A 21,505-nucleotide genomic window follows, 5' to 3' on the forward strand; every position below is an offset into this window, starting at 1 on the left:
AGCCTATAGCACCCGAATTCCTAGGCAGTCTCCCATCCAAGCACAAACTAGGCCCAACCCTGCTTAGTTTCTGAGACCAGGTACATTCAGGGTGGTATGGCCATAGACTAATCCTGAGGTCTTTACTTTGAGTATGTCCGCAAAAACCCTGTTTCCCAGTAAGATCACATTCATGGGTTCTGGGCAACTCGGACGATCTATGGGAGACACCATTCGATCCACTACAACCACCGAGAAATGCTGCCTCTTTGGCCTTACTAACACCACACACACAGCCCCCTCATACTTGTTTTTGGGTAATTTAAGTTGGTTGTGGGATCCTGAGAAGCATGACACCTACACTGACACTGTGATGCACACAGGCCCTTGCAAAGTGCAAATGCACCAAGTGAGGAGCCACACACCATCCTGGACACCCAGTGCAGGGCTCAGCACCTGCCCACAGCTGACCAGACACCCTGGCCAAGGCCAGAAGGCCAGCAGCGACCCACACGTGCTGTGCTGGCTCTGGAGCTATGTCCAGAAGCTTCCGTGACATGTGAGCATGCCTGCTTCCCTCACTTCTCACCCCAGATCTGCTTATTCCAGCATCCAGAGAGGATGTCTCCATCTAGCAAGTTGGGGAGGGCTTGGCAGCACATCCTTCTTCCTGGGCTTCCGGCCTCCAAACTGGAATGTTTCGAGGCCCAGGAGTGACAGGACATAGTCAGCAGTAGTGGCCTGTGTCCTGCCCTCCTGGTGACCCAGGCTAAGGCCTTCCAGATAAAACAGGATGGAGTCACGGGGCTGCCACTGTCGGGAAGGACCTTGCCTCTGCTGACTTGGCAAACGAGAAGCAGCTCAGGGCCAATTGCAAGGCCAAGTACCTCACCCTTGTCCCACCCAGGATCACTGGCCAGTCAGAAAAAGACACAAGCCCTGCCCCAGAGGCCCCACAGCCACCAGGCACCTCCAATATCCAGGTGTGAGTGCTCTTGGGTTGTTGACCATGTGCTGGGCTCCCCAGAGTAACTCAGGGACGCCCTTGAGGCTGTTCCCGAGAGGCAGCCTCAGGCTGGGGACCCTCAGGTGGCTAGGTGCATCCAGGGTGGAGGGCTCTTGCCCTGTGGGTGTCCCCAGAGCAGAAGTGGGGATGGGAGGGTAGTCAGCTGGCAGCAGAAAGGCTCATCTCTGCAGTCCTAGCTCCTTGAGGGCTGCCCCTTCCTGGCCTGGCCTCCAGTGCCCACTGCGGACAGGCGGAGCAAGCAGAGGGCAGCCTCAGGGCGGGCCAGACCTTGGCTGGAGCACCCCACCCCCAGCCCTGGTAGGAAGGATTGGGAATGGGGGCTGAGGGCTGGTTTAGTGACTGGGTCAGGGGATTATACTCATATTACATTACATTTCTTTCTTTTTTTTTTTTTTTTTTTAAAGATGACCGGTAAGGGGATCTTAACCCTTGACCTGGTGTTGTCAGCACCACGCTCAGCCAGTGAGCGAACCAGCCATCCGTATATGGGATCCGAACTCGGGGCCTTGGTGTTATCAGCACCGCACTCTCCCGAGTGAGCCACAGGCCGGCCCTTACATTACATTTCAATAATTAAGATCCGATTTACTGAAGGTGTAAATTTGAAACCCAATTTCATAAACTACTAACTGCAGTTTTACAAATCCTGTTATATTCTTTACGAGCCTAGAAGAATTTACAGTCACTTTTAAGGGGCCCATCTGCAAACTCAGTTAATTAAGCATTTTCAACATTTCAAACTGAATTTATAAATTAAATATCTTTTACCTCCTATTTAACTATTTTCGGTTGTCTGAACTGACAACACAATATCAGGAGCTTCAAGAACTCATATACTCAGGCTGAGCCCGTGGCGCACTCGGTAGCGTGCCGCGCTAGCAGCGCGGCGACGCTCCCGCCGCGGGTTCGGATCCTATATAAGAATGACCGGTAAACATTTCTGTGCCTCATCTTCACGAGGCTAAAAGATAGACACCTACTTAAATAAGTCTGTTTTCTTTTTTTTTTTTTTTAAAGATGACCGGTAAGAGGATCTTAACCTTTGACTTGGTGTTGTCAGCACCACGCAGTGAGTGAACCGGCCATCCCTATATAGGGATCCGAACCCGCAGCCTTGGTGTTATCAGCACCACACTCTCCCGAGTGAGCCACAGGCCGGCCCGAATAAGTCTGTTTTCAGTACAGGTACCCAGAACCCCTTGGTACCAGCCATGCCAGCTAGGAGGCTGACTGTGCACACAACTCAACAGGACTCCCCCAACCCTGACCAGTGGGGGCTCTGCAGAGGGCTCCCTGTCCCTCCTTCCCGTCTGCTCTTTGGGTCTGCAACACCAGCCCAGAGTGACCCTGACTGAATTTTACAATTCTTTTGCTCCAAAGGCCCTTTTTGCTCAATGGGATTGTAAAGCAGCTAAATGCCTTTCCCATTTAAGGGAACTTTGATCTTGCTACTACTCTCAGACACTCAGCATAGCTCATCTGGGCCCTCTCCAGAGCTCTGCCTGACTTGGGGTCACCACTCCAAAGGCGATTTACTGAGAGCGAGGTGCTGCGCTGGGTGCCAGGAAATCAGACAGCTGGTGCATGACGTGCCTTGGCAAACACTCCCAGCCCCCAGACCCTCTGCAAAGACTTGGGGGTCAGCTGGCATGAAATATAGGGAAGAGAAAGAAGGAAATGTGACTAGAAAGAAAGAGAACAAAGCTCGGTCCAGGGAAAGCCACTCAAGCAGCAGAAATGGGGAAACAGCCATGCACTGCATCCTGGAGCCGACCAACACACAGGGGGACGGCAGAGCAGGGGCAGGGTGGGGACAGGCCTTGCGGTTTTCTGCAGGAAACTGTGCTGGGAGCAGCTAGGGATGGGGGTAGGTATCCGCCAGCTTGTGCCAAGCGCAAAATGCCTTGTGACTTAAAGTGCTGGCTGCCTGTGCGTTCGATCCATCTGGGACGCTGGGGCTGAAATGGGGTTCTGTTCGTCTCTAGGGGTTCCATCTTACAAAAGTGGGAAGATGGAGGTTAGGAAAGAGCGCGCCAGGTTTCAGACATGTGAGGTTTTCGACGCCCAGGGGCCATGCTGAGGCAGGTGGTCACACGGCCTGGAGCACAGGGAGTCCCCGCTGGAGACAACGTGGTGTGTACCACTGGCCTGTGCATGGTGACCAAAGCCAGGGACTGAGATGCGCTCGCTCAGCGAAGGGTGCGGGATCTAACGGGGCAGAGCTAGGACTAGGGGGCGGCCGCCGGAGGGGCAGTAGGAAAGCCCGGAGGGGGGATTCTGCCCGCGAGACAGTCGGTCCTGCCGGGCTGGACAATGGCCGAGGAGTTGACCGGAAGATCCCTGCGGCCACCGCCCACGCCGGCAGAGGCCCCGGAGCCTCAGGCCCCACGCGGCCTGAAGTCGAGGGCGCTCCCCGGGGTCACCCCCGTGGCCGCTGCACAGCCGTAGCGCGGGACGCGAAGCCTTCCAGGGAACCCCTGCGCCGGGGACTCCAGCGACGCGCAACCACCCTCAAGCCCGCCGGCGCGTAGCGATCCCCGAAGTCCCGAGCCGCCTCACCCGGCCCCGGCCCCGGCCCCGGCCCCGGCCCCGGCCCCGGCCCCGGCCCCGGCCCCGGACCCGGACCCGGCCCCGGCCCCGGACCCGGACCCGCTACGCCCCGGCCCGCCCCCGGCCCAGCGTGCCTTGCGCGGCGGCGGACGGAAGCTGGCGTGGCGCGGCGGGATGCGGCAGGCGGCCTGAGGGCGGGACTTCCGTCGCTCTGGAGCGTCTTCCGGCCGCGCGCGAGGGTGGTCCGGCCGGCCTCCCTGACATGAAGGTGAGCCCCGGGGTGGCCGGCGCCTGCTCCTCCTCCTCGCACGGCCTCAGTTTCCCCCGCGAGGTCGGCGCGCCGGGCAGCGAGGCTCTGTCCGGGACCGAACGGGCGTGGGTCGGCGCGGGCGACGCCAGGCGGGCGCGTTGGGAGCAGGAGGGACAGCGTGTCTGTTCGTGTGACAGAGGGAGCGCGTGTGAGACGGCGAGCGTGCGAGCGTGTGTGAGAGCACGAGCGTGTGAGTGTGAGAACAAATGTGTGAAAGGGAGCGTGCGTGAGAGGGAGCGTGTGGGAGCGCGCTTGTGAGGGAGCGCGCTTGTGAGGGAGCGCGCGTGAGAGGGAGAGCGTGAGAGTGCACTTGTGAGAGAGCGCGTGAGAGTGCACTTGTGAGAGAGCGCGTGAGAGTGCGCTAGTGAGAGGGAGCGCGCGTGAGAGGGAGCGCGTGAGAGTGCACTTGTGAGGGAGCGCGCGTGAGAGAGAGAGCGTGAGGGAGCGCGCGTGAGAGGGAGCGCGCGTGAGTGCGCTAGTGAGAGGGAGCGCGCGTGAGAGTGCGCTAGTGAGAGGGAGCGCGTGAGAGTGCGCTAGTGAGAGGGAGCGCGTGAGAGTGCGCTAGTGAGAGGGAGCGCGCGTGAGAGAGAGCGTGAGGGAGCGCGCGTGAGAGAGAGCGTGAGGGAGCGCGCGTGAGGGAGCGCGCGTGAGAGAGCGTGAGGGAGCGCGCGTGAGAGAGAGCGCGCGTGAGAGGGAGAGCGTGAGAGTGCACTTGTGAGAGGGAGCGCTCGTGAGAGAGCGCGTGAGAGTGCGCTAGTGAGAGGGAGCGCGCGAGAGGGAGCGCGCGAGAGGGAGCGCGCGCAAGAGAGAGCGTGAGGGAGCGCGTGAGAGTGCGCTAGTGAGGGAGCGCTAGTGAGAGGGAGCGCGCGAGAGTGCGCTAGTGAGAGGGAGCGCGCGAGAGTGCGCTAGTGAGAGGGAGCGCGCGAGAGTGCGCTAGTGAGAGGGAGCGCGTGAGAGTGCGCTAGTGAGAGGGAGCGCGCGTGAGTGCGCTAGTGAGAGAGAGCGCGCTAGTGAGAGGGAGCGCGCGTGAGTGCGCTAGTGAGAGAGAGCGCGCTAGTGAGAGGGAGCGCGCGAGAGTGCGCTAGTGAGAGGGAGCGCGCGTGAGAGAGAGCGTGAGGGAGCGCGCGTGAGAGAGAGCGTGAGGGAGCGCGCGTGAGAGAGAGCGTGAGGGAGCGCCCGTGAGAGGGAGCGTGAGAGGGAGAGAGTGCTTGTGAGAGGGAGCGTCTGAGGGAGCGCGCTTGTGAGTGAGAACTTGTGAGTGTGAGAGCAAGCATGTGACTGGGAGCGTGTGAGGGAGCGCATGAGGGAGCATGTGTGTGAGTGTGAGAGGGAGCACACGTGTGAGGCAGTGTGAGAACAAGTGTGAAAAAGCGAGAGCGAGCTTGTGTGTGAACGAGCAAGTGCGTGAACAAGTACCGGCGAGGGGGTGGGTGAGCGTGGATGAGACCCACTGTGAGAGCCAGTGTGCATAGGAGTGTGCAAGAGAGTGGGAGTGGGAAGCAGAGTGAATGAGACTGCAACGGAGTGCAGGTTTGCACAAAAGTTAGTAAGAAGGTGAGGAGCCCCGAATGGAAGGAAGGTAGCGAGAACGTACATGTGCAAACAAGTTAGTTTGACCGAGGTGGTGGGTGGGTAGGGAGTGTGTGAACAGACAGCCTGGCAAAGTGGTGGCCATCATGTCCCCAGGACCTCTAGATCTGGTCGGGGGCAAGCACAGGCGGGAGGGTGCAAGTCCTGGCCCACGACTGTCCTCTGAGTGGAGAGCAAGTGGTCCCCGTGCTTGGTGGGTGCACCAGGCTGGATCCCGCCATCAGCTCAGCCACAGCCTTAAGCTCCAGGGCTGTAGACTTTCCAAACTGGAGGGTGACTCGCCTGCCCCTCGTTTCATAGGTTACTAGGCTTGAGCCCAGAGAGGTCAAGAGACAGAGGGTTGGGGACAGAACCAGACCCTGTGCCATCTTGTAGCAGTCCTGTTTCCACTGTGCTGTGGAATTGGTGTAGTGAGTTGGCCACATGCCCCAGTGCTGGGCAGGCTGTCCCCTTCCTCCTTCCCCCACTCAGTCTATCTCCTCATCTGTGAATGGGGATAACCGTGGTGCCTGTGTCCTGGGGTTGTGAAGAGAACTTGTGAGTAATACACAGGGACTGGCACACAGCATGTGGTCTATAAATGTCACCTGGGGTTGTGATCATCCTCCCTTTTACAACACCTTTGTTTCCCAGCATACACTCACCCCTCAGCATAGGAACACAGCTGGCTCCAAAATTTGTGCTGAAAGGTGAAAACTCATAATGACCACTCTATTTGCTGTAACAACAGTGGCATTTCTGTTAGGAAAGTCAGTTCAGGGACCCAGCCAGTAGCCCCGGTGGCAGACACTCAGGACACTTCAATCAGCATTCCCCAAATGGTGTGTTACTGAGGTGTGAGATCGGTCTGTGGGTAAAAACCACTTCTTAAAAACAATAGAACATGGGGCCGGCCCGTGGCTCACTCGGGAGAGTGCGGTGCTGATAACACCAAGGCCCCGGGTTCGGATCCCATATACGGATGGCCGGTTCGCTCACTGGCTGAGCGTGGTGCTGCCAACACCAAGTCAAGGGTTAAGATCCCCTTACCGGTCATCTTTTAAAAAAAAAACAAAACAATAGAACAGAAGTTGTTGGTGTGTCACAGAGTAGGGCTAGCTCCGATCAGTTTTTTTCATTCTCCGTGCATGCACACATGCAGGACATGTGTACACGTGACATGCATGTTGTTTGTGCTGGGCTTTGACAAAAAGTGCATTTCTTACTGTAGGTCTCTATGAGAAACATGGAAGCCCCTGCTGTGACTTCCAGAGTTTCCATTGACACCACTGAGATGGTACTCCTGGAACTCTGGGACTTGGAGCCCTGGAATAGTGGAACAGTGGACTCTCCACTGTTAGCTTGTTACAAAGCAGGGTCTGAGACCCCCTCCTGGTGACCAGGGTCATGGCCCATGCCCTGTCCTAACACATCACACTCCTGTGCAAGGCCATTCTGTCCAAAGGAGGGTCATTGGTGTTTGGGGAAGAAACCTGTTTTGATGCAATAACACGGTGTGTGAGAGCCCAGGAGTCTGTGCTGTGTGAAGAGCATGATGGAGAGTTTGCCCTCACTGGCCTCGGCTGCTCTGCTCCAAGCAGCCGTGGATAGTGGGGAGCTGTGGGAGCCGAGCCCAGAGTGCTTCCGAGGAGTTAGAAGGGAATCTGCAAGGCACTTAGAACAGTGCCCAGTGCATGGAGCCTGGGGTAAAGGCAGAGATTGCTCTAACAGCTACAGCAGTTCTGAGGGGGTGGGGGGGAGTGGATAAGAAGACCCAGGCCCAGATTGCCACCCTCTGCCCCTTGGTCCTGCACCCCACCAACCCCTCTCTTCAGTGGCACATTCCACCATCAGAATCATCCAGGGGCAACAGCCTCCTGCCACCTCACCTCACCCCCACGATCTTACTGCCACAACTGTGAGACTTAAGCTGGGTTGGCCACAGCCCTAAGGAGGGGGTAGTTCTGGCCATGGCATGGGGTGGGCAACCCAGAATCACGGGTACCCCATCTGACTCTAGCCCCTTCCATGACCACAGGCTCCTTTTTCCAGGATGGAAGTCTGGGTCATGGAGGAATGAAAGGGATGAGAAACCAAACAGGATGATGGTGCTATAGGGAAGTGTAACCTAAGGGCACGCCAGGTGCCTGACCACCATGTGCAGATTGGGTATCCACACCCACCTGCTGTCTTGCACACGCAGCAGGGCCATTGTCTACCCATCTAGAGGCCCCTCTGTCTACAGCCTCCCTGACCTAGGATTTCACACCTTGGGAAGGAAGAAAGAGGAAGGGTGAAGGGATGGGGCCAGTCTGGACACATGGAAGAGGAAGATGGGCCTGTCAGCTTCTGTGTCCAGCAGAGGAGGCAATGGAGAGAGAACCAGGGCAAGCACAAGGCCAGGGCACGTGCTGCCGCTGACCACCTGCACCCAGCAGGCCAGCTCTGAGATGAAGCTCTTGAATGCTGGCTGCTCCGACTCACTGTGGAACTTTCCAGACCGACTGCCCAAGGGGCTGAAGCAGGTTGAGAGAAGGGTTTTGGAGGGAATGAAAACAGGTTCTTGGCCAGGAAGTCATCGGGGTGGGAGGGTGGGCGTTGCAAGTGGGCCTGGCTCTGGCATCTCCTGACAGGGCACTCCCTGTCTGGCTGGAGTTCCTGGAGTCTTTTCTTTTCAGCCTGTTCTCCAGGGGAAGGCCACACACCAACCTGCTGGGCCTTCTCTGCTTCTTCCTGGGCCATGTGAGCCACTGAGCTGGTGAGGAGGGTCATGCACTGCCAAGGGTATAAGACTAGACAAACACACTTCTTCACACCTGATACTTTGAATCTTTGTGAAAGACTGATAGGTCAGCTGCCCTCTGAGAGTGAAAGACAAGAAGGAATACCACCCTCCAGGGAGGGGGATTTCTAGAACCTGAAAGTGAACAGTACAATTAATAAAAGTTCAGTGTAGGGAAATCAGAAAATACAGATAAAGCAAAAAGAAACAAAATGACCAAGTAATTCCTGATAGCCTGCTCATTTACATACCTCCTTATGCACTTCCACATACCTACTGCTCATTACGCACCTCCTTACATACTTTTTTCTGTGAATAGACACACATGAAAATGGGACTGTGCAGCATAAATGCAGTTTTGTAACATTTCTGTCTGTACATATTGAGACACAGTGCCTGTGTTCCAGCGTCCAGAGGCACAGGTCCATGAGCACCCTCATATTTTCTATGTGTGAGAGGCCTTCCCCACAAGTGGAATTTGTGAAAGAAAGGAAATGCATGTTGGAAAATATATTTATGGCCAGACTATCATCCAAAAAGGTTTTCTCAACTTGAGTTCCCACTAACAGCTCAGAGAGTTGCTGTTGCCCAGGTCCTCGTGGTATCATTCTCTCTAATCTTTCTTACTGGGTGGCAATGCCATCTTATTTCAGTGTTCATTTCTTTGATTGCTGGTGAAGCTGATTTGCTCATTTCTGAGGCTCTGGGTATCTCTGTATTATATCTCTTCTTGTCTCTTATTTTTGTAGTGGGACACCTTTTTTGTTTTTGGGGTTTTTGTGGCTGGTCTGTATGGGCATCTGAACCCTGGACCTTGGTGTTATCAACACTGTGGTCTAACCAACTGAGCTCACTGGCCAGCCCGGGACATCTTTTATTGGAATGTCTGTCTTTTCTTGATTTGTGAGGTTTCTTTGCATGCTGTGGATAGATTATTGGTAGAAATTCATTGTCAAGTATGTTCCACATATTTTTTTCTGGTTTATTGTTTGTTTTTAAATTTGCTTTTTTGTTTCCTAAATAGAAATTTTACATTTTTGTGTAGTAAACTCTAACGGTATTTTCTTTTATAATCTCTCCTACTGATATAGTTAGAAAAGTCTTCACCCTGAGGTTACTTACACAGGTGTCCATATTTTCTAGTACTTTCTGTGGCTCTGTTATTGTACACTTAAGCTTTATCATGGCTGGGATTTTGGGGAGTTCGAGCAGGAGGTGGGAGCCAAGGTTTTCCTAGATGGCCAGCTATGGTCACAGTGGCTTTGGGCAGTGGGGGAAAGGCTTTATGGCTGGCAATGAGGAAGCTCATTTCTGGGTGTCTGAGAGGAACAGGTGGCCCAGCCAGCAGTGCCCAGAAGGGCTGGAGACTTGACTCTGGCCGCCACTTGACCTGGACCGAGGCCCAGTGAGTGCCATGAAAGACCCAGGCCCTATTAAGACAAGTGCTTCCATCAGCAGAGGGTATGCCCCACGCTGCATTTCCCTGCTGAGAGTCTCCATGTACTTTGTTCTTTCTGCAGCCCCTTGGACCTGGAGGTTAGATCCTGCTGTGATATGCTGACCATGGGGAGGCCCCTCAGCATCCTCTGGCTGGCTCTAGCCTGCAGCTCTGTTCATGCTACCCTGTCAAAGTCAGACGCCAAAAAAGCTGCCTCAAAGACGCTGCTGGAAAAGGTAGGGGTGTCCTGGAAACGAGGTGACCACACTGGCCAGGGGCTGACCCATCACACTCTTCTCCCTCCAGCCAGGCTGGGGCCTGTGAATCAGGAGGTTAGAGGGGCTTGACTCCTCATGCAGCTGGCTTACGAGCCACCAGCTGACGAGCCAGCTATGGGCAGGCAGGTGGCCTGCGCGGCTCTGGGGCTCTGGCCAGTCAAGGCCTCTGAGTGAGCAGCCTCTGGAGCCAGATTCTGAGGGTGGGCGGGCATGCTCTTTGGTGTTCCCACTGCCCCACTTGGGGCTTCTCTTGTGACCATTTCCATCTTTCTTCCACCTCCTGCTTTCAACACCTGCACTCTTAGCCCTCCGTTGTCACATTCTTGAATATTCGTGGCCATAAGCTGTGTTTGCGTCACGACCTTTGTCCTATTCTTTGGGATGGTCCTGGGGATTGTAAACTCAATGGTGGGTCCCCATCAAACCCACCCCACAACCCCAGCATTCCCCACACCACTCTCAGACCTACAGTTAAAGGACCATTCCCAGGACCTAGTCCTGGACTGATTGATGAACCTGTGCAGTGGGCACCTCTGTCCCCCGCAGGGTCTTCCGGGGTGAGGCCAATGAGTGGGTGGTGTCAAGAGGAGGCTGAGCGAAGCCTGGAATGTAGACAAAATAGGCAAGTTGAGAACTGTGGAGGGCTGCCGGGAGCAAAGGCCGAGTAGTGAGAGGTGTGTTCACGGGCAAGAAGACTCATACTGGGGTGGGCAGTGGCAGGTGGGGTTGCCAGTGGGGTAGTGTGTGCCTGGCATGTTCTCATCTGTCCAGTGAGGTGTGTGGCCCTGGGGTGCCCACATGAGTAGAAAGTGGCCTGAGCTGAAGCTGACCGTCCATCCTCACGTGCAGAGGGAACCACTGTAGCCCTTCTGAACCACATCACCTGCTGTGACCCTGATCCTTCACCTGCACAGACTCCAGGTCAGCAGCATCATATCCATCCAGAGAGACAGTCCCTGGCTGAACAGAAAGGACTTGCTACCACTGCTGCTTGGGATGCTGCGTTCTGTGCTGAGGACGGATGACTGACAGCTTTCTCCCATTTCTTTCATTTCAGGCTCAGTTTTCAGATAAGCCCGTCCAAGATCGGGGTCTGGTAGTGACAGACCTCAAAGCTGAGGATGTGGTTCTTGAGCATCGCAGCTACTGCTCAGCGAGGGCTCGGGACAGACACTTTGCTGGAGATGTCCTGGGCTACATCACTCCAGTAAGTTGTGGCCCTCACAGTGCAGAGGGAGGGCCTGAGGCTCAGACTACCTCTCCCCGGCCCCCATGATGGCCTGGGCTCTTCCTGGTCAGGCCTGACCTTCCTGGACCGCCACCATTCTGAGGCCACAGTGGGAGGGATGCTATCTTGGAGATGGCAGAGTGAAGGGCACTCGGATTTTCTCTGGGAGCTTGCTCCTAGTGGCTGCAGGTGACCCTTGTTGGTACCCCCCTGTGTCCAGAGGTGGGCTCTCAGGCCATGTGGCCCCAGCTGCCAGCCTGCAGCAGTGGTTGTGCACCAGCTCAGGGCAGGGGCTTGTAGAAATGAGCACCAGTCTCCCTTGGTGAAGGGGACATCATGGCCAGGATCCCAGCAGCTCTCCAGAGTGGGAGAAGGGTCTCACCAGCTGGTGGCTGATGTCAGCCCAGCTGAGAGCTGTCTGCACAGGGCAGCTGGCCCCAGGTACATCCAGAGCAGCCAGAGGTGAGGCAGGTGTGCGCTCACCCATCTGCCATCTCCTTCCTCTGCCAGTGGAATAGCCATGGCTACGACATCGCCAAGGTCTTCGGGAGCAAGTTCACGCAGATCTCACCGGTCTGGCTGCAGTTGAAGAGACGTGGCCGTGAGATGTTCGAGGTCACGGGCCTCCATGATGTGGACCAAGGTTCTCACCTTCCTGCTTCTCTGTGCTTGTCACGTGGGCTCAGAAGGGTATGAGAGAGAGTGTGTGTTTATGTGAGTGTGAGAGTGTGTCTTTGAGTGTGAATGTGGGTGTGTTTCTCTGTGTGTGCCCATGAAGTGTGAGCGTGTGGGTGTGACTCTGGGTATGGGGGTAGAAGTACACGTGTGTGAGTGTGATGAACATGTGGCCCACTCCCCATCCCCCACAGTTGAACCTGGAGAGCAGGCCCGTGGCATGGGCTGGTGTACAAGTGGGAAGGCAAGTGGAGCAGGGCGGGCTGGGTGAAGGTGGTCCCTGTGGTGGTCACCACTGTGGGACCCTGTGCAAGCCCATGTCAGTGCCTCAGAATGGTCCACCTGGCTCTGCCCCAGTGGTCTGGGTGGCCGTGGGGTGGTCCTTCCCTTACACGTCTGAGCTGTGCATGACGTGTGCAGGGCAAGCTCCAAGATGACTCAGGCAGCCTCTGGGCAGTGCAAGGCACAGGTCGTTGCCCACCCCCAACCCCGTCCCTCCCTTAGTTTCCACTCGATGTCCAGGAAGTCGGGACCGGGCAGGGGGAAGCTCCACTGGTGGCACATCCTGTCAGAATGTGCCTGAGTTTGTACAGCTGAGCCTCACATTTGGGCTCTGACAGAGAACTAGAAAGGGGGAGTGTTAGCCAGTTTAGTTTTTTTTTAAAGATGACCAGTAAGGGGATCTTAACCCTTGACTTGGTGTTATCAACACCACACTCTCCCAAGTGAGCCACAGGCTGGCCCAAGTTTTAGCCAGTTTTGGAGTCCCAAAATCAGGTATCAGAAAATGTCGGGGCCTGGTGGATTCTGGCCACCTGTCAGCTCAGAGAAATAGCTTTGACATTTCCCTGGCCCGGGAGGCAGCTCCCTGTCCCCATGGCTGGCCACAGTCACTGAGCCATCCCAGTGCAAGGAGGGTAAGCTCAGAGCTGCTCTTCGGGACGAGAAGGGGTGTGTGTGGCTGCTCCTGGTAGGGGATGGATGGGTTCTCACACCCAGCCTCCCTCTTTGGTGTTTGTTTTGAGGTTGCCACGTTTCCCTCCGGGTGGGTGGGGTCTTCTGGCCAGCACAGGGCCTTGGGCTGAGCGTCCCCTCCATGTCCCACAGGGTGGATGCGAGCAGTGAGGAAGCACGCCAAGGGCCTGCACGTAGGTGAGTCCAGCAGGCCAGGGAGCTGCCCCAGCTGCACAGTGTGGAGGCCCTGACATCCTGGCCTTCCTGTGGGTAGACAGTGGGCCCTGGGCTCTTTGCATGTTCCTGGTGATCCAGACTGGGCTGTTCAAGCAAGGGTCGCTCCCCTGACTGTTCAGATGCAAGCTGGCCCTGCCCGGCATTTACCACCATTGTCCACCTGGAGTCCTGGGCTCTCCCGTCCACCCAGGCCGTGGCCCACCAAAGCTTGTGCCTCCTTGACCAGTGGCTTTCCCCGTGCTGTTCTCCCTCCCATTTCTTTCTTCCTTCACCCTACGTGTGTTATCAGGGCCACTGGGCCAGGCTCTGGGCTAGGCCTGAGGGTGATGCTGACCCTGCTCCACCCAGGCCCCTGCAGCTCACAGCTGGTGAGGGAGGGACACATGTCCCAAGTGCAGTAGAAACCTTGGGGTTAGAGGATAAAGAGTGTGGGGAGGGGGCTGAGGAGGCTCAGGAGCAGGAGACCTGTTCCTCCCTCGCCAAACTGTGACTGACTCTGCCCTGAAGTCCAAGAGAATGCCCCTTCCAAGGGAACAAGTGGAGCAGGTTTCCCAGACAAGCAGATTTGGCGTTTCCCAGTCACAGGCTCTACGTGTTTGTCTCCTTGCCCCGCAGTACCTCGGCTTCTTTTTGAAGACTGGACTTACGACGATTTCCGGAACGTCTTGGACAGTGAGGATGAGATAGAAGAGCTCAGCAAGACTGTGGTCCAGGTGGCAAAGGTGAGGACTGAGCACCTCTCCTGGCCTGAGCACCCAGTCCCAGCTAGGGCTCCCGCGGGGCCAGCACTGGCCACTCTTGCCTGGCTTCCTCCTTGGGCACCTTCAGGTACAGACCATGTCTTCCAGGGAGGATGGCATCAGCCCAGCTCAGGCTGTGTGCACTCTCTCTTGACCACAGGGTCCTCTGGGGGTCCCAGGGATGGATGCATGAGAGTCCAGGCCCCCTGCTCCTAGCCCCTATGGGGACCCACATACTGCTCCCTTTGGAGAGGTGCTTCTGGGCATGCAGCATGGGCTGGGGTCATGCCTCCTGAGTGATTGGGCTGTGACCTCACCAGGTGGACAGAGGCGTCGGGCTCTGTGTCTGTCTTTCCATCCATGCCTCCTGGTCCCAGGCCCTCCTCACCTGCTCCTGTTTCTTTCAGAACCATCATTTTGATGGCTTCGTGGTGGAGGTCTGGAGCCAGCTGCTGAGCCAGAAGCACGCGTGAGTGGGCCATGGTGGTGGTGGAGATGGGGCCTCACAAGAGGCGGAGGCCTGCTCAGTGAAGCCAGGAATGGCCACAGGGCAAGCAACTAGCTCCAACTGCATTGTTGTGCCGGCCCCAACACCTCTGGTGGGTGGCACAGGGAGGGCAAGGCGAAGAGAAAGGTGAAGGAGCTGGTGAAGGTGAAGGCAGAGGTGGAGCTTGGACATGGGCAGAGACTTTCTCACTGAGCACGAAGAAGCTTTCCTGGGGGTGTCAAGAACAGGCCAGCCAAGCATGGCCAGGACTGGTGTGGACAGCCACAGCCTCCTCTGGGGAGCGCTGTCCAGGCCCACAGGCCCTGCGGCAGTCTGCTGGGAGGAGGCTGCATGGCTCCCCCACAACTCCGTGCTGTCCTCCCACAAGACTCATGGTTCCCACCTGCCTCAGCCAGATTGACCAGGAAGGGAACGAGTGATGGAAAGTGCCAGAAGCTCCTGCCAGTCCAGCACAGCTTGGGGCTAGCCACAGCCCCGAGGAACAGCCCCTCCTTAGTCTTGCTCAGGCCATCTGCTGAAGCAGCCACCTTCCCTGCTTCTGCCAAAGGGGTCTGTCGTGCAGAAGATGGCAAAGGGATCATTCTGCCCATGACGGGGGTCTGGTGCTGTTCTGGATGCATGCTCAGGAGAGGCTGGTGCAGCCACACAGCAGGTGCCCAGCCAGCGGGGGCCTGTACCCAGTGTCCAGCCCTCAGCCTTTGTGCAAGCCGCAGGTTCTGGAGTCAGTCGTCCCCTCCCTTTTCTGCCTGGAGGAATTCCAACTGTGCTTTAGGGCCCAGCTCAGAGCCCGGCCTGAGCCACCAGAGCAGGAAGGGTTTGGTTGTCCCCTGCAGAGCGAACTGCAGAGGCACGTCCTCATCACCCTCCATCCTGCTGCTGCTGCGGGTAGAGGAGCTACAGGTCGAGGAGCTGCAGGTCCCACTCTGCCCATGTGGAGGCAGCATTCCCTCACCCATCTCCTGTTGCTGACCTGGAGCCCTGTGGGAGGTGGGAGTGAAAGTGGGGGAGATTCCTACCTCCTGGCCCAGAGGAGGTGTGCCTGGAGCCAGGCATGTTGGGATGCTCTGCCCTTGGTAGGGGGCTCCAGCCATCAGCACCAGGGGCCAGGACTATCTGAGGCCGCTGCAGCTTCACGCCCCATCTGGGCCCAGTGGCTGCCCCAAGCCCCACCCAGGCTCTGGAAGAACAGCCCTGGGGTCCTGCTTCCCTGTCCTCAGGCCCCCAAACCGCCCTCAGCCAGGGCCCTCACTTGCCACTCCCTGAGGGTGTTTCTGAGAGGCTCCTCTGTCCACTTCCACCCTAGGAGGGCCCAGCAGTGGGGGGACAAGACAGTGAGAGCTGAGTGCAGGATGGGGAGGAGGTGTTCCACAGTGGGGCAAGGGTGTCCACAAGCCTGTGAGAGGAGCCTTCCACCTGCATAGCCCCTGAGGAGCCCTGGCTCTCAGCTGTGAGGCACCCCCAAGCCCTGCCTTGGGTCCTTACTGGGCAGGAGGCAGTGGGCCCTGCCAAAGCTGACCTTCAAGCACCCTCTGAGCAAGAGACAGACTGCCAGCTCCCATTATGCTAAGCCTGGGAGCATGGATCTATTAATCACAGATTTGCCACAATTCATTTCTGTTTCAGAGCATTGAGTAGGCAATAAGATGGAGCTAAAGGGCTGCTCCCCTGGAGACACAGCCTCATTGTGTCTGGGTTCCCAGTGGGTCATTAATATCACAGTGGGGAGTGAGGCGGGTGGTGGTGAGGAGTCGCCAAGCCCAAGTGAGAGGCTGTATCCCAGGAGGAGGAGGTGGGAGCAACCTGTGTGGCCCCTCAAGTTTAGGCTCCTGATGGGGAGATGGGGAGCTGCTGGCGGTGCGGGTACGGAGCTAAGGGGTAGGCAGTGTCCAGACTCTGAGCAGCAAGGACCAGATTCCTTTGGGCATTCTGCTGCCTGGGAACCAGCTCCTGGGATGAACCCGGCCATGCTGACGTAGAGGGAATATTTAACGAGACTGCTACTCTGGCCTCGTCTTGCCCCCACCCGTCATCTTTGTGGGTGTTTAGCCTGAATTTCTGCGGCCCCTGGGTCCCAGAAGTGCCAAGTCAGTCTGGAAAGGTCACTGTTGGCAAGCACGCTGGGCATGCATGTGCTTATCCTCAGTACAGCACGGTGATGGCACAGTGGTCCAGTGTCTGACATGGGCTCATAGTTGGCCCCTATTACTCAGCTCTCCTGGGGATGACGAGGTGTCCAGGAGCTGCCTGGCTGAGCTCCAGGGTCTACTTTTCAGAGAACTGTCTTGCTGGGATGGTCACCCCTGGGCCGAGGCCACCAGCCTGGCATGAGGGGCAGTGAGGGCAGCCCTAGGGCTGGCTGGTCTTGCTGGTCCCCATGAGGGCAGGCCTTGCCTGGGCTCCTGGGTCCCCCTGGGCCTCTCACCAAAGTCCTCTGGGGAAGAGAACAAGCTCCCTTCTCAGAATTCCAGGCGGTTTGAACAGCTGAAGCGGGTGGTCCTGTTGGCCACAGCCTGTGACGCTGGCCAGCTCTGGCCAGAAGCCCCAACTGCATTCACAGTGCTCGGTTCTCAGGCAGCCTTTGATAGCTCCTCTGTCCTCACAAAGCGGCTTGGCACCCTTGGAGGCAGTGGTAGTTTCTGGGGGGACGCTAGCCCTGAGCAAACCCCCACAGCATGTCTGGGGGGAGACTAGGACCTCAGGGAGGCGGTGGAGGGATGCCAGCCAGGGGGACATTTGCCCTGTCCTCACCTGCCCCCTCTCCCTACCCCCTGAACCCCACTGCCAGCCTGCCAAGCCCTGAGGCTGGGCGAGGCAGGTTCTGGTCTCAGGCACTGGCCCCTGGACACAGGCTGGGGGGTGGGTTTGCCTGCAGGGTCTGTGACACCCTTGGCAAAACATGCTGCTGCTAGTCTCTCTGGGGCCCTAGGGTGGCCCCTTACAGTGTTCCTGTGCCCAGAGTGACTATGATGCGGGCCCTTGAGAGCCCTGCAGGTGGGGAGCACTCTGGGTGACAAAAGGACAGACCACGGGTGAAGGCGCCCGAGGGGACCTGCCATCCTCCCTAAAGGCCAGAGGTGAAGCCTGCCCCCAGGCTCTGCTCCCAGCTGCGGTCTATGCTTGCATTGCCACCTGCAGAGTGGGCGCTGGGCTGGGAAGGGTAGCCGGGCCTTGAGTGCCCTCAGTCATGGCCACAGTTCTCCTTACATGGGTCATGGGCCCTTAGCTTGAGAAGTAGTAGCCTGAATTGAGCCATGTCAGGGGGATTCTGAGAAGCCACCACTGTCCACAGCTGGCATGTACCAGGAAGAGGACCACGGCCTCGGGGGACTGCAGCCGAAGACCCAGCAGCCTGTGTGTCTCTACCCAGCCCTCACTCACTCTCTGCAGAGCTGTGCTGGAGCACAGCGCAGGGTGGGGCAGGGAGTGGCACTGTGGCCCAGCTCCCGCCCCAGTCTTGGTCCTCCTCCTGGCACCCAGCGAGGGTGGGACTTGCCATCTGCTCTCCAGGCGGGGCTGCTTCTGAGGGGCCTGTGGTGGAAGAGTGAGGGTCTCCCACACGCAGAGACAGCAGGGCCGGCCCAGAGTGGATACATCACCCTGAAACCTGACCTTGCAGTGTCATGTGAAGAGAGCCACTTCAGGGAGGGACTCATGCGCACAGCTTGTGTTGGGTGCACTGGTCAGCGATCTACACACTTCCCATGCTGGTCAAGGGCATAAGGTGGGCCCAGGTGTGTCCTGACAGGTGTTCCCAGGCTGTGCCAGGAGGGAAGCTGGTGTCAGTCCCTGGGGACACACCCCCAGCAGGCTCTGAGACACTGCTGCCTCCCCACCTCCTGGAGCCAGAGGAGGCCTATCACCTCCCTCTCCATCCATCCTCCCCCATCTGGTGGCCCTCTGCCCACTGTGACTCCTCTCACGTGTCCAGGCACTCCAGGTGCCCTGCCCCCTCTTTCCTTCCCCAAGCCCTTACCTGGTGAGGTCATCAGAGTGACCTGCAGGTTTTGTGGACCAAGACTGTCCAGGCTACCCTTGGTCAGCACACTGGGCTCTCTTGGATCCCTCCTCACCTGCTGTGTGTTTTGGGGGATCCAGAGCGTGATGTGCATGTATGGGCTCTGTCTCTGGCCATTTGGGTCCCTCTTTCTGGGTGCCCCCTGGGGCGCAACACAGATCCCTGCTCTAGGGGGACCCCTGAGCATGAGGGTGGTCTGAGGCTCTCTGGGTTCTGGGCAGGGCCCACGGAAGTGTGGGGGGAGGCAGCCTTTATCCCCAGCGCCCTTCACAGGGTCCCTCGGGGCTGCCCTGTCTGCATCGCTTGGGGACACACCCAGAGGAAGCTTCCGTGAAGTGGGTCTCGCCTTCCCTGCAGCAGGGTCTCAGCGTGGCCTTGGCGTTGGCGCTGCTGACCTCTCGGTTCTTGCAGGGGCCTTATCCACATGCTAACCCACCTGGCCGAGGCGCTGCACCAGGCCCGGCTGCGGGCCATCCTGGTCATTCCTCCTGCCGTCACCCCTGGGTAAGTGGCGCTTTCTTGAGGGGCAGAGCCAGGGGAGGCTGTTGAGGGCCCTGGGGGTGTGGGGCAGTCAGTGCAGGGCACTGGCCCGGGGCCCAGGACCCAGGCCCCCTCCAGTCAACCCCCATCTGTATGGAAGCTGTGTCCACGGTGCTTGGAACATGTTACCAAAGGGGAGGGGCTCTTCTCAGCAGGCGCACATTCTCGCCTGCAGTCCTTAAAGACTGTTGAGAAATCCATTACGGTGAGAGATGGTTTGCTTTGGGCTCACTTGCCTTGCACTCAGAGCCTTGGAGCACTGAGTATTTGGTGCTTTAGGTTGAATCTGCACCCCCTGAGCCCCCTGTGGGAGATAAGGCCACGGCCGGGGCTGGGCTGCACAGTGACAGCTACCATCATCCTGGGCGACCAACTCATTCACTTTTCCCAACCCCATGAGGCAGCTTTTCCAGAGCCCCGTGCTGTGGCAGCTGGTGGGGGCCACTCCCATGTCCACTCTGCCACAAGTGTCTCGCCCTGTGCAGGGCACAGAGAAGGGTCCGATTCATGACGTGAGCGCCAAGGACAGCCCTGGGGGCCGAGTGGATTGGAGCAGGCCTGGTGCAGGGATTGCAGAGCCCAGCTGGGGCCAGTTGGGCGTGCTCCAGGACATCGGGGTGGGAGTCCTGAGGTTCTTCCCAGCATCCACCAGAGTCTGAGGCCAGCCTTGTCTGGTCAGCCATTTGGCCCTCAGGTGAATGCTGCGCTCCCCACCCACTGCTCTGGAAGGAAACAGCAGCAGAGTGATGAGTGTGGGCTCAAGGGATCCTTAGACCCTAAGTAGTGGGATGTGGTTTGGGCCGCCTTCAGGGCCCGCAGGTGGCTGGGGTGGTGATGTTTCAGTCTGATAGAGATACTCACGCAAAAGAGCCAGTTTGTACTCACCCCAAGTGCTTGGGCTGCTCCCTAGTGCAGCGCACACCTGGCCACTGCCCACCTGCAGCCCATGTCCCCACAGGCCTGGCTGTGCAGACAGCTCAGAGGTGAGCATCCCAATTCCAGGTGGTTCCTGTCCTGGCTGCACAACCTGAGCATTGGCCCTCTGACTTCACCCCAAGCTTTCCAGGGTCCTCAACCCATCAGTGTGGGCTGCAGCTGGGCTCTTGCAGACTGATTTCAGTCCTGGGGGCCCTACTGTTGGTTGGGGTGGGCAATGCTCAGAACTTCCAGGCACTGGGCACACGCAGGTCCCTGTTTCCCGTGGGCACTGATGACCCAGGACAAAACGCTGGATAGCAGGAAGCAGGAGAATTGCCTGTGACCCCAGGGGCCATGTCATGCATGGCCTGAGCTTCTTCCCACACGCACTCACAGGACTCGTATACGGGGCACACGTGTGCTGCACGCTTCCACTCGTCCTCGTCTTTTCAGTCAGTGTTGTGGAGAGACTTCCCTGGTTACTACCCACTCAGGGGTCCTGCTCTAGACTGAGCCCATGTGCCCCTCCCACGCATGGCTGGGCCTCACTGGAGCCTCTGGGCACTGCTTGCCACCTCCTTTGCTCTGCCGGCTGGCCAACCTGCAGGGTGCAGGGCAGGGAGGTGACCAGCTCTTCCTTGAGGGTTCCCAGCCCAGGCTGCTCCTGCAGGCCAGTGGGAGAGGCCTGTGTCATTCCCAAAACAGTCTCTTTCTTCTTTGATGTGGGGCACTTACAGTGTCTAACCTGTGTCCCACTGTTTGCCCAGGGACGGGGTTTTGTGGGGGGGGGGGTGCAGCCATGAGGACATGTCGTTCCTGAGCTGACAGCAGCAAGAGCCAGAGCTCCCAGGTCCCCCAGGGGCGGCAGACACTCCTGGGAGGGTGCCCAGAGCATGGCGCTTGTTTCCTGGGTCTCCTGATTTCGGTGGGGGGTTGGGGTGGGGTGCCACAGCCAGGAGACTCACTTGCCCTTTACTATCAGAGGGTGGCCTGTGGGAGGGTGCAGCAGCAGTCTTGGTGGGGACGGGCACAGGAGCCCAGGGCAGTTCCTGAAGCCTGGCGGGGGGGGACACCCTCTGGGCCTGGCCTGGGTTCATGATGGGGGCAGCTTTCTGGGAGTGTCCTGTCTGCCCAAGAATTGCCGCCCAAGCTCCCAGCCCTAGGCAGGAAGTAGACAGTGGGAGCTGTTGGGGGAGGCCAACACCCTGCTCCTCAGTGACCAAAGCACACAGCTCCCTTGGGAAGGCCGCCTGGGGGGCCCTGCGGGGTGGGATGCCTGGAGGGAGGGGCCCATGGGCAGTGTGGCTGGGCTGAAAGTGGGGCAAGGCCTGTGGGTGTGGGTTGCAGGGGAAGTGGGACCCCAAGCTGACATAGGGGCCAGGCACTGCCGGTGTGTGTGAGCTCACCTGGGCAGGTTTGCGGCTGAGCCCTTGGGGCTAGTGGGGCCAGTGAGGAGGCCCCAAGCTTCTTCCCGAGGCTGTGGCTGCCCCCTGGGAATCTGTTTTAGTGTTGATTTTTATCCTCCCCTGAAGATCGGTGCTACAAAGGAGCCTGATAAAGCCCTCTCTGTTTTCTGGAGGAGGACATAATTATGCTTGTCATTCACCTCACAAAGGCCGCTGTTCTGCTAGTGCATAGACTTCCAGGGCTTTGCTGGTGTTGGCAGAACAATAGCTCCAGGAGGGAGGTCTGTTTGCAGTGGCGGTGTGTGGAGGCAGCTTTCAGTCACCAAATGCAAATTCTGTAAACAGGGGCAG

The 21,505-nt window shown here is 58.0% G+C and overlaps 1 protein-coding gene and 1 pseudogene across 2 annotated transcripts in view; one reads left to right on the top strand and one right to left on the bottom strand.

The window, feature by feature from the left end:
• Positions 1 to 108, bottom strand: LOC134377490 (5S ribosomal RNA; annotated as a pseudogene).
• Positions 109 to 3,746: 3,638 nt separating this feature from the next.
• CHID1 (chitinase domain containing 1) overlaps positions 3,747 to 21,505 on the top strand; it is a 37,815-nt gene continuing 20,056 nt past the window's right edge. The window contains exons 1-8 of one of the 2 annotated variants that reach the window (XM_063093507.1): positions 3,747 to 3,824; positions 9,738 to 9,891; positions 10,991 to 11,140; positions 11,672 to 11,804; positions 12,944 to 12,988; positions 13,643 to 13,749; positions 14,175 to 14,236; positions 18,702 to 18,794. In XM_063093507.1, the coding sequence (XP_062949577.1) occupies positions 9,772 to 9,891; positions 10,991 to 11,140; positions 11,672 to 11,804; positions 12,944 to 12,988; positions 13,643 to 13,749; positions 14,175 to 14,236; positions 18,702 to 18,794 (710 nt within the window). In that variant the 5' untranslated portion in view covers positions 3,747 to 3,824; positions 9,738 to 9,771. The remainder of the gene's footprint in view (positions 3,825 to 9,737; positions 9,892 to 10,990; positions 11,141 to 11,671; positions 11,805 to 12,943; positions 12,989 to 13,642; positions 13,750 to 14,174; positions 14,237 to 18,701; positions 18,795 to 21,505) is intronic. The other variant, XM_063093508.1, reaches the window with a different exon arrangement.

This window comes from Cynocephalus volans, chromosome 4 (assembly GCF_027409185.1).
Source record: "Cynocephalus volans isolate mCynVol1 chromosome 4, mCynVol1.pri, whole genome shotgun sequence".
In the NCBI taxonomy this organism is placed as follows: domain Eukaryota; kingdom Metazoa; phylum Chordata; class Mammalia; order Dermoptera; family Cynocephalidae; genus Cynocephalus; species Cynocephalus volans.